We start from the raw sequence: 12,935 nt of genomic DNA on the forward strand, positions 1-12,935 counted from the left end.
TAGGATTATTGAGTTTTTTTCCTCTGTGTTATAAAACATTATTTAATGACAGACACCAAAACCCTATGGCATTTATTTTTTTAATATTATAAAATTATTCATGGAATAGGATAGAGATTTCATGCTTACCTAGTAGTGGCTGTGTATGATCAAATCTACACATTCCAGAAAAATATTTAAATTGTCATAAGAACTAAGTACCTATTAACAGTAAAGTCGATATTTGATTAATGTCATTTAAATGAGTTGCTACTGGAATAATCCCGGAATAATACCTCATAGACTAATAAATTCAGAAGAATCAAAGGGTTAAACATTTTTCTAAAAGCTAAACAAGAGAAATTTATAATTAAGAAATGAAACTTATCATCCGAGACGATGTATATATGTCAATATATAAACACACTCTTTATACAGCAAGACAAAATAAATATGTGAAATAAAAGAATGGGGGAAAATGTGTCACATAATCGATAAAATCATGCCATTCAAAATACAGAACTGTAGTAAATATGTAAGGCCAAACTGTTCTGCCAGAAGACAATTTTCTTTTGTTTGGGACAAAATGTAAGCAATATATATCATAGGAAATAAAATAAACTTGTAGGAAAAAATACATATACAAATTGAAGAAATTCAAGTTAACATTATGCTATACAAACCATACTATACAAACTTACATTCTATCTTATCAGATAATTTCTGGTTATCTGAACACAAAGCAATAAGATGCAATGTAAGTTTGTATAGAAATAGATGGCATTAAATCAATTTATGTTGTCTACCTAAAGTGAATTCTGGGGATTCATAACAGTAATTATAATGCCATCATTCTCAATAATTCCACTTGCCAGAATATACTCAAAGCTGGGGGACTGAGGGAGTAATTTTTGTACATAGATCCTCCTAGCACTGTTTTTAATAGGGAAAAATTAGAAACAACAAATATGCCCACCAATAGGGAAATGACTGGAATCTGTAGCTTATTGACATAATCTAATACCATTTGGAGATTTAGAATGATGTTTGTGACCTGCATTAAATAATGAAGATGGTCATATAAAATACATCAAGGGGATACATCAGAAAAGGTGGTTGGTGTACATGTGTGTAAATATTCAGTCAGATGGGGGAGGACACCTGGTCGTTAAGTGGAAATCACAGGAATTCTGTTTTTCTTACAACGGTACTTAAGTCTGTGATTTTTTCAAAGTGTCCTTAAACTTCTTGAAAATTTAGGTGTAATTTTGTCTTCTGGGTTGTGCTTTTATCTCTGATTTTGTTCTGTAACCGATTTTATTCAGGGGGTTATGTTGTTTTTCCTAGACGGAGATCAGCCTCCCTTTTCTGAGCCGAAATTCCCTACGGAATGCTTCTTTCTCACCCTGCACGCCCACCACCTCTCGATTCTGCCCAGCTGCCGTCGCTATATCCGCAGACTCCGGGCCATCCGGGAGCTCAATCGGTACGTGCGTGGTGCCGCGTCCTGAGGCTGGGACTGGCAGATTTGGGAGGGGGAGTGGAGTGCACACGCTGCAGGGCAGCATCTGCCTCCACGGCCACATCCGTGTCCCTCAGCTGGCCAGACGTCTGAGCACGGTTAACGTGCCCCAGGCTCGGTTCCTTAGAGTTCTCAGCCCTCGGTACACAGCTACTACAGATTTTCATTAACTTTTTCTGTTGGACACGGTTCCAGACATACCCTGGACTGTGCAATAGAAACTCTAGTTTCTCCTGATAAACAAGACCGTTTTCTCCTGCCAACATCTAATTCAGTGTTTTTGCATGTTGTCCTGTGGCATAAGGAGTCCAGAATGGTCAGAGTAGCCTCAATTTCCAATTTCTAGTTCACTAGCACAATTGTTTTTCATTAGCTAAGCACCTCCACACAAACAAAAGTTACAGGAACAGGAAGCAAACATCTTTTTCAACAGGTCACTGGAATAATCATAGGGCGGCCACTTGCACCATTTGGTCCAGGACCAGTGTAGTCTGGCTGTGACGGAAAGTGTGTCCTATCTGTGTCTGAAACTTTTTGTCTACCTTGCTAAAATCACTGATTAATTCTAAATGTTACTGTGTGGATTCCTTAAGGTTTTCTTTCTACATATAATCATATTGTTTGTATATGATGACAGTTTTCTTTTTCTCATACCTTTTTTTTTTTTTTTTTTTTTTTGCCTTAGTGCTCTGGCTATAATTTTTACTACAATCTTGAATAGAAATAACCTTCTTGAAATTTCTCTTTTATTCCAATTAATGGGGGAAGGGTTTTTTGTTTTGTGTATCTTGTTATCAGATTAAGGAAATTCCCTTTTATTTCTAGTTTTCTAAAAGTTTTTTATTCTTATCTGAAGTTGAATTTTATTAAATGCTTTTTTCATTTTTATCGAGGAGATGATTTTGTTTTTTTTAGCTTAATTCTGTTGACATGGTTGAATTACATCAGCTGGTTTCGATATCAAACCAGTGTTCCATTCTTGGTATGAACTTGACTTTTATATTATTGCGTTTATAACTCATTGGGTAATCAATTTACTAATATTCTGTTGAGGATTTTTGAGTCTATGTTCAAAAGAAGGATTGACCTATAATTTTCATTTCTTGTTAAGTCCTTCTCAGATTTTGGTATCAACATTATGCTTGCCATACAGAATAAGTCGGGGAGTCTTTCCTCTTTTATATTTTTGGATGAGTTTATTGTGTAAGAATTATATTTATTTCTTCCTTAAATATTTGGAAATATTCATTGATGAATATGTGTCAGTGTACATAGAGTTTTCTATGTGGGAAGGTTTTAAATTATATATTTAATTATATATTCAATTAATAGATATAGGACTGTTTAGATTTTTTATTTCACCTTATGTCAGTTTTCCACTGACATCTAAATTTTCAAAATTTTTTGGCCTTAAGTTGTTCATAATACTGTCTGAATCATTTTATTGTCTGTAGGGTCTTTGTTATTCCTCCTACTTTTTTTTAGTTTAATTTGCTTTTTGTTGATGTTTCTATTGCCTGTTAAGATTGACACTTAAATCATTCATTTCCAGCCCATTCTTAACTATGCACTTAAGGCTGTTTAGTTTCCCTCTCAGCATGGCTTTAGCTGCACCCCTCGTTTTTGGTATGTCATTTTTAAAAATTGAAGTATAATTGACATATAACATTATATTAGTTTCAGGTATACAAAATAATGATTAGGTATTTGTATATATTGAAAAATGATCACCATAATAAGTCTAGTTAACATCCGTCACTATACATAGATACAAGTGCTTTTTTTTTTGTGATGAGAACTTTTCAGATCTACTCTCAGCAACTTTTAGATATGCGACGCAGTGTTATTAACTGTAGTCACCATGCTGTCCATTACATCCCCATGACTTATTTATTTTGTAACTGGAAATTTGTACCTTCACCCATTTCACTCACCCTCCCAACCATCACCCTCTACCTCTGGCAGTCACCAATCTGTTCTCTGCATCTGTGAGCTCAGTTTTTTGTTGTTGTTGTTTTAAGATTCTACATCTAATGAGGTTAGATGGTATTCGTCTTTCTGTGTCTGACTTATTTCACTTAGCATAGTACCCTCATGGTCCATCCATGTTGTTGCAGATGACAAGATTTCATTCTTTTTTATGATTGAATAATATTCCTATGAGTGTATCATATTTCTTTATTGTTATAGCTGTTGATGGACACTTAGATTGTTTCCATGTCTTGGCTATTGTAAATAATGCTGCAGTGAACATATGGGTGCATATAACTTTTCAAATTAGAGTTTCGTTTTCTTCGGATAAATACCCAGAACTGGAATTGCCAAATCATATGATAGTTCCAATTTTGATTTGTTGAGGCACCCCACACTGTTTCCACAGTGACTGCGCCACTCTACATTCCCAGCCACAGTGACAGGGGTTCCTTTTCTCCGCATCTTCGCCGGCACTTATTATTTCTTGTCTTTTTGATAATAGCCATTTGAACAGGTGCAAGGTGGTTTTGAGTTGCATTTTCCTGAATGTTAGTGATATTGAGTACCTGTCGGTGTGTCATATTTTATTGTTCAGTTCAAGGTATTTTCTAGTTTTTATTACTGTTTGACCTATGGGTTATATAAAGACATTGTTTAAATTCCAGATTCTTGGGGAGTTTGTTATTGATTTCTAGCCAAATTTCATGTGATCAGAAGGCATAGTCTGATCTGTGTCCATTGAACCTTCTTGAGATTTGCCTTGTGGACTAGCATTTCCATTAGTAAATATTTTATATAGGCCAAAAGAATGTGCTCTCTGTGTTTATTGCAGTGTCTCGTATGTATCAGTAAAGTCAAGTTTGTTCACTTTCTGTTGGAATTTTCCTCATAGCTGCCGATTCCGTCAGCTTATAATGTCAGTTATTGAGAGAGGCTTATAAAAATTTCAGGCTGTGACTGTGGGTCTGTCTATTTCTTCATCCTGGAGTGGCTGCCGCCCTGGAGCTCACCAGTGCCACTGGCTGAGGAGACCGCATTTCCCTGTCACCGTCTGCCACCCTCACTGCCGGCCTACAGTGGGCGGTCACTGTTGTGCTTTTCAGAATTGTTGGCATTCCCCTTACGTGTGCATTTTTCAGTGTGGTGCTACAAGAAATACCCTCTAGGACGTAGTTGAGCTGTGTGTGTTTAGGAGGGTGGTTACCTGGCTCTAGTCCTGTATGGTAAATCTAGGATAATATTCCCAGCTTCTTATGTTTTGGACTCCTTCCTCTGAATTATGTGAAGGAATTCCTGACAACTCAGCTTCATTTGGCATAGGTCGCTGTCTGTTCCAAGTTTCAGATGGCTTGGTGCGCAATTAGAACCCCTCCCAGCCACTCAGGACAGTGTTGATTGCAGAATGTCTGGTAGATGTAATCACGTCAGTGACTCGAGCCCTACACAGAAGCATGTTAGAAAGTTCCTCCCTTGCTGATCAAGCATCTGAGAATCCATTCCCACACATACTCCCACACTCTGTCACTACATATGTGGTAGGTAGAATAACAGTGTCTCAAAGATGTTCACGTCCTAGTCCCCAGGACCTGTGAATATGTGACCTTATGTAGTAAAAGAGAGTTTGCAGCTGTGACTAAGTGTACAATATCGAGATGGGGAGATTTCCCTGGATTATCTGGGTGGATCCAGTCCTTAGAAGAGGGAGGCCGGAGGGTCAGATCCTCCTTCTAGACTCGAGGGAAGACTCTCTTTCCTTGCCATTTCTGGCTTCTCGAGACCGCCGCCTACATTCCTGGGTCGTCACCCCTTCCTTCCTTTTCAAAACCAACAGCATAGCATCTCCAGCTCTCTCTCCGACCTCTGCTTCAGGTGTCACATCTTCCTATACCCCGGCTCCCTTCCGTCAGGACGCAGTGATGCCATTGGGCCCACCCAGGCAATCCAGGATAATCTCCCCATCTTGAGGTTCACACACTTAGTCCCATCTGTAAAGTATCTGTTGCCATGTAAGGTAACATATTCATAGGTTCTGGGTATTAGGGTGTGACATCTTGGTGGGGGGACATCATTCTGTCTGCCACAGTCATGTTCCAGTTACAGACAAAAAGAATCCAGTTTATGTGGGACAAACAGAAAGAGGATTATTAAAGGTTACTGTTCGTTTTATCGCATCATTGGAATGGCTGGAAAAACGTTCTCCTCTGAACCTGGCCTGGCGGGAAGCTGCATCAGGGTTCAGCCTGGCAGTGGAGCCGTTGCCACTACTTCAGGCAAAAGCCCTTTTGCCACTGTGCTTCCAGAAGAACCGTGTGGCTGCCAATTCACAGTATTCACTTGCCTTCAGTGAGGGTTCACCTCTTGGTGGACTAGGTCATGCGCAGAAATGCCGGCAGCAAGGGAGTCTGGGAAATGTAGTTACTTAAAAATGGTCACCTAGTTTTCTACACAATGTCTTGATAGGAAGGGGTCAAAATGATTGTAAGCGAGCCAGTCTTTAAAACATGCAGCATGTCACGTGATCAGGGAAGCTACCAGGCAGATATTCGAAGGAAGTAAATCTCGGAGAAGAACCCTCCAAACAAAGGGAAAGGTTGTCAAAGAAGAGAAGGAAATGCCGATTGTAAAGTAGCCTTTGTTTTGGGTGATCGAGTGGGCATAGTAACCTTGAATTGTCATGAGACTTCTTTTTCTCCCTCCCAGAAAAACAAGGGTACAATGTGTTTCCTTCCAAAAGAGCTTACTGTAGTTCATCAAATCTAATTGCCGTCAATTTCAAGACATCATTTTGGGACCAGTAGGAAAGAAAAACCAGAACAGTTTAACCATGACTTGCCATTGGTTGTAAGACATGCTCTGATTTTAAAAATGCTAAAACGGGGAGGGAATATGCGTGTGGGAATCAATGAAATGGTCGAGATGTATAAATAAGATGATGATGGAGCTGTGTGTTTTCTTTCACTTGACCGTTATTCTTTGATTTCAGGACCGTGGAAGATTTGAAAAATAATGAAAGCCAGTGGAAAGATTCCCCACTGGCGACTAGACACCGCGAAATGCTGAAGCGCTGCAAAACTCAGCTTAAGGTTTGTTTGGTTAATTGGAATAATCAGAGACCAGCCTCATGACAGTAATTTCCCACCCAAATTTGCACCTTGAGTGAGCAGTTTCACATCCTTATTTTTTCTTCATTATTTTTTCCTCCCAGGATAAAATGATACATTTAAAAAGTTGTTGATACTTCGCATGTGCCTAAATGTAATATTTAAATCTGAGGATAAAATGTGCACCTGCTACCCCATTAACATGACGACCTCTTCGTGGGTTTTGTCATCCCCAGTTTATCGTCACCTCCCTTCCCCTACTTTGTTGTGCAAGATTCTCCCCATCCGCTACCCCCCAACTCTGCACCCCGAAACACACTCTAGTATATCTAGTCATGCCTTTCCATGATGGTCGACAAAGCAGATTTGTGGTAGTAGGAAGATCTCTTTCCTTTGCACCTCATTTCTTCATTTTTGATTGAAAAGGATCCATCAACACAGAACCTAACTTTAGATGGGAAGATATCTGCTTATGAGACACGGCTAAAAAAATGCTGGCTGGGTTCCTACCGGGGAAGCACAGACAGCCAATGTGTGCATTTTTCTTCTGTTTATCTTCACATTAGAAAGCTGGGTGTGAGCTGGCTTTGCTTTCTGTTGATTATTAGGATGATAAGTGGAGCTTTCACCTGACTTAGACTTCTGGCACAACCTGAGGTTTCAGTTCTGTTTACTAAGACACTGGGCCTCTTCAAGATGCAGAATGAACCAGGGGCCCCAATCTGGTGTTTAGGTAGGCCCCTAAGCACACTGCAGATAATGTTTCACAGACTCTCTAAACCGTTTAAATTTATGTCAGTGTGTGTGTGTGTGTTTTAATTCTCACAGCGATCCTCTGGGGTGGATGTGATAGCATTTTGCTCAAGGGCAGCTCATAAATAGTGACCTAGAATTTTCAGATGTGGATTTGTGTGGTTTCTTCCTACTAACCATCCCTGGCACCCAAATTGCCTCCCTGTCAACCCCCTCCCCAGCCCAGTTATCCCAATGTGACCATAATGACCTGCCTTTTTGAGCACTCACTCGTGTGCTGGGCGCGTGCCCAGGGGTCTGCGTGGAATCCCCTTTCCATAGAACAGCAAACTACAGCTGGTCAGGGATGAAGGCCTCGGAGCCCTAGAACCCGACTTCCCTTCTCCTGGCCCGGTCCCTGCTCATTACGCTGCTGGCACGCCGCTAGCAGCTAATCCCTACTTCCACAGAAACTGGTGCGGTGCAAGGCCTGTGCCGACGCTGGTTTACTCGACGAGAGCTTTCTGAGAAGGTGCCTGAATTTCTATGGACTCCTCATTCAGCTGCTGCTCCGCATCCTGGATGCCGCCTACCCCGAGTGAGTACACTTTCCCCCTGGGCCTCCCTCCTGCTCATCCGAGCTCCGCTGTCCACGTTGTTTGTCAAAGGCCGCAGCTAAAACCCAGACCCTTTCTTTACCAAGAATCCATTTTGTAATTTCTGGAGCGTACTCATCTACACTGTGAAATTAATAATATTAATGACTTTTTTCCATAATCAGTTATGGTAATAAGGGAATATCAGCATCCCTCATTTTAATTCTGACATAGTGCTTTTTGAAAATTGCCTGTAAAGTGTTTGATAAAAAAAGAAATCTATAAATTGGAAGCTAAAAGCTGGAGATAACAGAATTTTAGGCTCTCCTGAGCACTGGCTTCAAGAAAATACCTCGCCAGTTTAGAGATGAGCTAAGAACATTGTTGATCTTTTTTTCATCACCTGGACATCTCCAGGCAGCCATTTTTATTTTATCATTATTATTATTATTATTATTATTATGAAGTCTCTGGATCACTGTTGTTGGTAAGATGGCCCAAGCCCTCTGCTGGACTGGAAAATATTATTTAAAGCACATGTGTAGCTTCGTTGTCTCAGTTTGAATTGTGTAAAGTGACCAAATATGACCCTTTTATTTCCTTCTCATTTATTATATTAACCTTAAGAGGAAATCAAGAAAAAGGAAAAGCATTTAATGTGCACCTTAGCATATCCACTGCCTTCATTATTCCCTGTTCATTGTTGGTTGTAGTCTCTTTGCCTATGTACTTTTTACATAGTTGTACAGAATGAGGTTTTCCCCCCAAATAAAATACTTATCTGTAATGGTAGTATAATATTCCTTGTAGTTTGATGCATCCTGTTTTCTTTTTGTAACTTGTGCTTTTTTCTGTTTGACAGTGTAACACTGCCTTTAAATTCAGATGTTCCCAAGGTATTTGCAGCATTGCCTGAGTTTTATGTAGAAGACGTTGCCGAATTTTTATTTTTTATTGTACAGTAAGTGCCTTAAACGTATAACAGTTCTAATGTGGTTTTACATGTAATGTATACATTACATTATATAATGTATACATTATATTATGAATTATATTGCAAACCTCCATTTTATGCCTGAAATTTTGTGTAATTGCATCCTAGAGATTGGAAAAATAAATACAGTGTTGGCGCTAAGCCAGTTCCAATAATATCTCAGCAACAGAAGATTAACACTGCTGATAATTATGTATTCCGTGAAAACCGAGTTGAATTTCTAATGATTGACTATCTGTTTCTGAGAAGCAGAAGGAGCAGTTTATAAATATCTTAGTGAACATTCAGAAGCCAGAAATACTCACATCTATATTTTGTACCAAAATTTTTCTCAACAGTAACATTGGAGAAAGGTTATAAAGTATTGGGTTGGGTTTATCGCTGATATTTAAGGTTTTAAAAAATTAAAACAACTCCATCAAAAAAATTTTTTTAAGTCTTTTTGGTAGTACAAGTCTTTTGTATAACTTACCTTATGGATATTATCATAACTTTGGTTTGTTTTTTAAAATATAGTAAATTAATATAACATACTACGACCATTAGCTGCGTTGGGTTTTCAGTCTGTCTCATTACAGTGTGAATGGTCACCTCAAACTCAGCAGCTTAAAAGGAATTCAGTATCCCAGCCCCTAGACCTCTTTGTTCCCACTTATGACACGAGCAGCCACCCACGTTGAGATGCTCAGCTTGCTTTCTCGCTCTTCTCACATCCCTTCAGGTACTCCCCTCAGGTGCTTTACGAGCCCTGCACTCAGGATGTTGTGATGTTCCTCGTTGTGATGCTGTGCAGCCAGAACTACATCCGGAATCCGTACCTGGTGGCCAAGCTGGTGGAGGTCATGTTTATGACCAACCCTGCCGTTCAGCCGCGAACCCAGAAGTTTTTTGAAATGATCGAGAACCATCCTCTCTCCACCAAATTGTTGGTCCCTTCCCTGATGAAGTTTTATACAGGTAGGCTTCTGGATATACAGGTAGGCGAGGCCTTCTAAAGCCAGTGGCTGAAGTTACTCTAAACCTGTTACCTGATATACCGACATCCACCTATAAGTAAAACACTCTAACCCACTGCCAGGAGAGCATGCGCTGTTGGGTCTTTTCCCCAAGTCGTGGGAAGGCTACGTGACTGTTCTCAGGGTAGGCATTAGTGGCTGAGCAGGATGCATTGAAATTCACATGGTTAACATTGAAATCCACTTGGTATTAGCAGCACAAGTTGGTGTTTTTATCTGAAAATACATGGTTCATTTTAGTTTTGAGCTTACAGTATTAGTTTTGTAAGAACTGTCTTATACCCAGAGTTTCAAAACTACGGGTGAAACAAGGAGCTTGTTAAAGATGCTAATTCTTGGGGACCCCACTCAAACAGTGGAATTAGGATCTCTGGGAGTCTACACTCATTCACAGATCCTGCGCATTTACTGAGTGCCTACTGTTTGCCAGGCACTGTCTAGGTGCTGGGTGACACTGGCAAGCAAGACTGAGAACACATGAGGTGCTTTGCAAGGAGCTCCTCCTCTTCGAGTTGAATTATATTCCAGATTTTCATTTTTAGTTTGGCTCTTTATTTGCACATGTGTTTTCTTAAAGCTGATTACCTGTGGGACCTGTTCACCTGTCCCCTGCCAAGGGCACAGGATTGTACTTATGGAGCATTTTCCCTCCGGTTTGTATATTTCTCGGGCACTCGGGGATTCTGGGCACTCGAGTGTCTTGGCACTTGGTAGGCCGTACCCACCATGCTCTTGGGGGAAACCCCAGCCGCCCGGAGCACAGTCCCTCGCCATTCGCAGCGGCTGCAGCCGTCGGAGGAGTGCCCGTGTCACACCCGCCACCCCTCCCCTGCTCCTGCTCATTCCGGGCTGGTGCTGTCATCTGTCTCTTCACTTCTGTGAGTTCCTTTCCCTTTCGTCGCTGTTGTTCGTGGCATCTCCTGAGGGTTTCTCTCCTTCCGTTAGCCCACCCGTGTCCTCTAAACCTAAAGCAAGCTCACCTTTGACATTCCGTTACCACCACCGCATCACAACAGCGGAGAACACTTGGGGTTCAGGCCCCTTCTCGGCTCCCCAGTTCTCCTCTTGTGCTCTTCACCCTGGTCAGGGGACCACGGGGTCATCCGGTGTTGATGGCGCACATGTGCAGGGCAGGACCTTACGTGACGCCTTACACCCGTCAGGCTTATTGGAATGGAAGATAGTTCTGCATTTCTTAAAATAACAGTGAGGTACCTCTTTTCACCTATCAAATGCGTCTTTAAGATAAGTATGCGTAGCACTCACGTGGTTGGAGAGAAGGAAACGAACCAGCAAAAGCCCGTTTCATCTCCCTGTAGCTACTAGACTGGATCAGCACTGCGAATCTGTGAGAATACAGACTGGTAAAGCCCTTCTGGAAGGCAACTTGGCGTTCCATGCCCAAAGCCTTATAAATGTGTATAGCCCATGTGTCGGTCAAGGTCCAGCCAGGAAAACAGAGCCATACCAGTAATTTTGAGAGGGAATTTAGTATAAGGAAGTGGTCAAGTAGGTTCCAGAAGACAGAAAGAGCAAATAAGGAACATGGGGGCAGCATGGATTATAGGTGCAGGACGCAGCCATCGACTGTGCCTGGCGGAATCCCCGGGAGAGGCAGGGGTTATTGGAATGTAGCAGGTCCGATGGGGCTGCCGTCTCTGAGGGCGTCCGAGGCAGCTAGTCCTATGGGCCAGCAAGCTGACCCGAGATCCAGGTCCCTTCTGCTCCAGCTGGCCAGTTCTCCTGCAGCGCCCCCTGTTGGCGAGCCTGAGAGAGGGCCAGCTGCAAAGGGCACCTTTGGCCCCAGCATCACAAAGCCAAGCGTAAAGGGTGAATTTGGGGCTGGGAGGCAGCAGCTGAATAACCAGCACACGCTCGTACAATGTAACTTAATTTCTCCCGATCTATTCTATGAGAATAATTATAAATGTATGTAAATGTTCATAATGATTTTCACCACAGCATTATTTGTAATTCAGTGTAGCGAAAATATTAAAACTGCCTAAATTTCTGCCAATTGTGTATAAATTAAGTAAATTTTAGCTTATGCATACAATGGATCGATATGAGCCATGAGAAATATTATTTACATTAAGTGGTTAAGTAATAGGAAGTAAAGAAAATGCCAAGTAACGAAACAATATGTAAAGTAGGACCACAGTTTGGTAAGGCCACAGGAGTCAGTGGGTGGGAATTGTCCTCCGTCTTCTGCCACCAAGCAGTGTGCCCTCTGGCCCTGGACCACCTCTGTAGTCATGGATAGATGATCCCCTGGCTAATTATAGCCACCACTTATTGAATACTCGCTAATCTTTTCACTGAACCTGAACCACAGTCCTCCAGATGGTGTGATAAATATCTCATTTTACAATTGAGGAAACCGAAGCTCAGAAAGGTCAAGAAGCCTGCTGAAGGTCAACAGCTAGCAAGTGTCCGCAGCCTCAGTCGGACTTCAGCACAGGTGCCCCTGGCGGGCTGCGCTGTTCCTCCTTCAGTTCCCAGGAGACAGGCGCCAGAGAGCCTGCAGCGGGCGTCACAGACACTCCCTACACGCCCATGAAATGCATGTTAAGTCCTGCTGACTTCAGCCCTGACTCCTGAACACGTCTGACTCTCAGATGTGAGCGAGGGTTTGGAATAAGGAACAAGCTCATCTTTTACGCCCCAGAAAGAGTTGTCTAGCTTAGGAAATGCTTAAGACCCAATTTTTGTTTCAAAAATAAAATTAGATTTCAAAATAAGAGTATTTTATTTGTATCACAGCGGTCAGTTCCTTAAGGACCAGCTCTCAAAACTCGGCTACTCAGAACTTGGAGGAACCCTGATAACCAAGATTTATTCCAGGACTTCTCTTCCCTAAGCTGATCTGACTCGGCAAAGCCAGCACTGGCCCACGTAAATTCAACCACTAGTTCAGCACATGCTGACGAAGCTCCTGCTGTGCGTCAGCCCTGGGTTTGGTGCCAGGTCGCTGCGATGAAGGTGTCAGAATCCCTGCCATCGTGGGTCAGACGTTCTAGT

At 41.7% G+C, this 12,935-nt stretch overlaps 1 protein-coding gene across 5 annotated transcripts in view; it reads left to right on the top strand.

The window, feature by feature from the left end:
• UBE4B (ubiquitination factor E4B) overlaps positions 1-12,935 on the top strand; it is a 109,249-nt gene that overhangs the window by 77,548 nt on the left and 18,766 nt on the right. For all 5 annotated transcript variants that reach the window (XM_016163591.2, XM_036228482.1, XM_036228489.1 and 2 more), the window contains 5 exons: positions 1,327-1,465; positions 6,459-6,558; positions 7,779-7,906; positions 8,767-8,865; positions 9,620-9,855. In XM_016163591.2, coding sequence (XP_016019077.1) covers positions 1,327-1,465; positions 6,459-6,558; positions 7,779-7,906; positions 8,767-8,865; positions 9,620-9,855 — 702 coding nt within the window. The remainder of the gene's footprint in view (positions 1-1,326; positions 1,466-6,458; positions 6,559-7,778; positions 7,907-8,766; positions 8,866-9,619; positions 9,856-12,935) is intronic.

The sequence above is a fragment of the Rousettus aegyptiacus genome, unplaced genomic scaffold (genome assembly GCF_014176215.1).
Source record: "Rousettus aegyptiacus isolate mRouAeg1 unplaced genomic scaffold, mRouAeg1.p scaffold_m13_p_1, whole genome shotgun sequence".
In the NCBI taxonomy this organism is placed as follows: domain Eukaryota; kingdom Metazoa; phylum Chordata; class Mammalia; order Chiroptera; family Pteropodidae; genus Rousettus; species Rousettus aegyptiacus.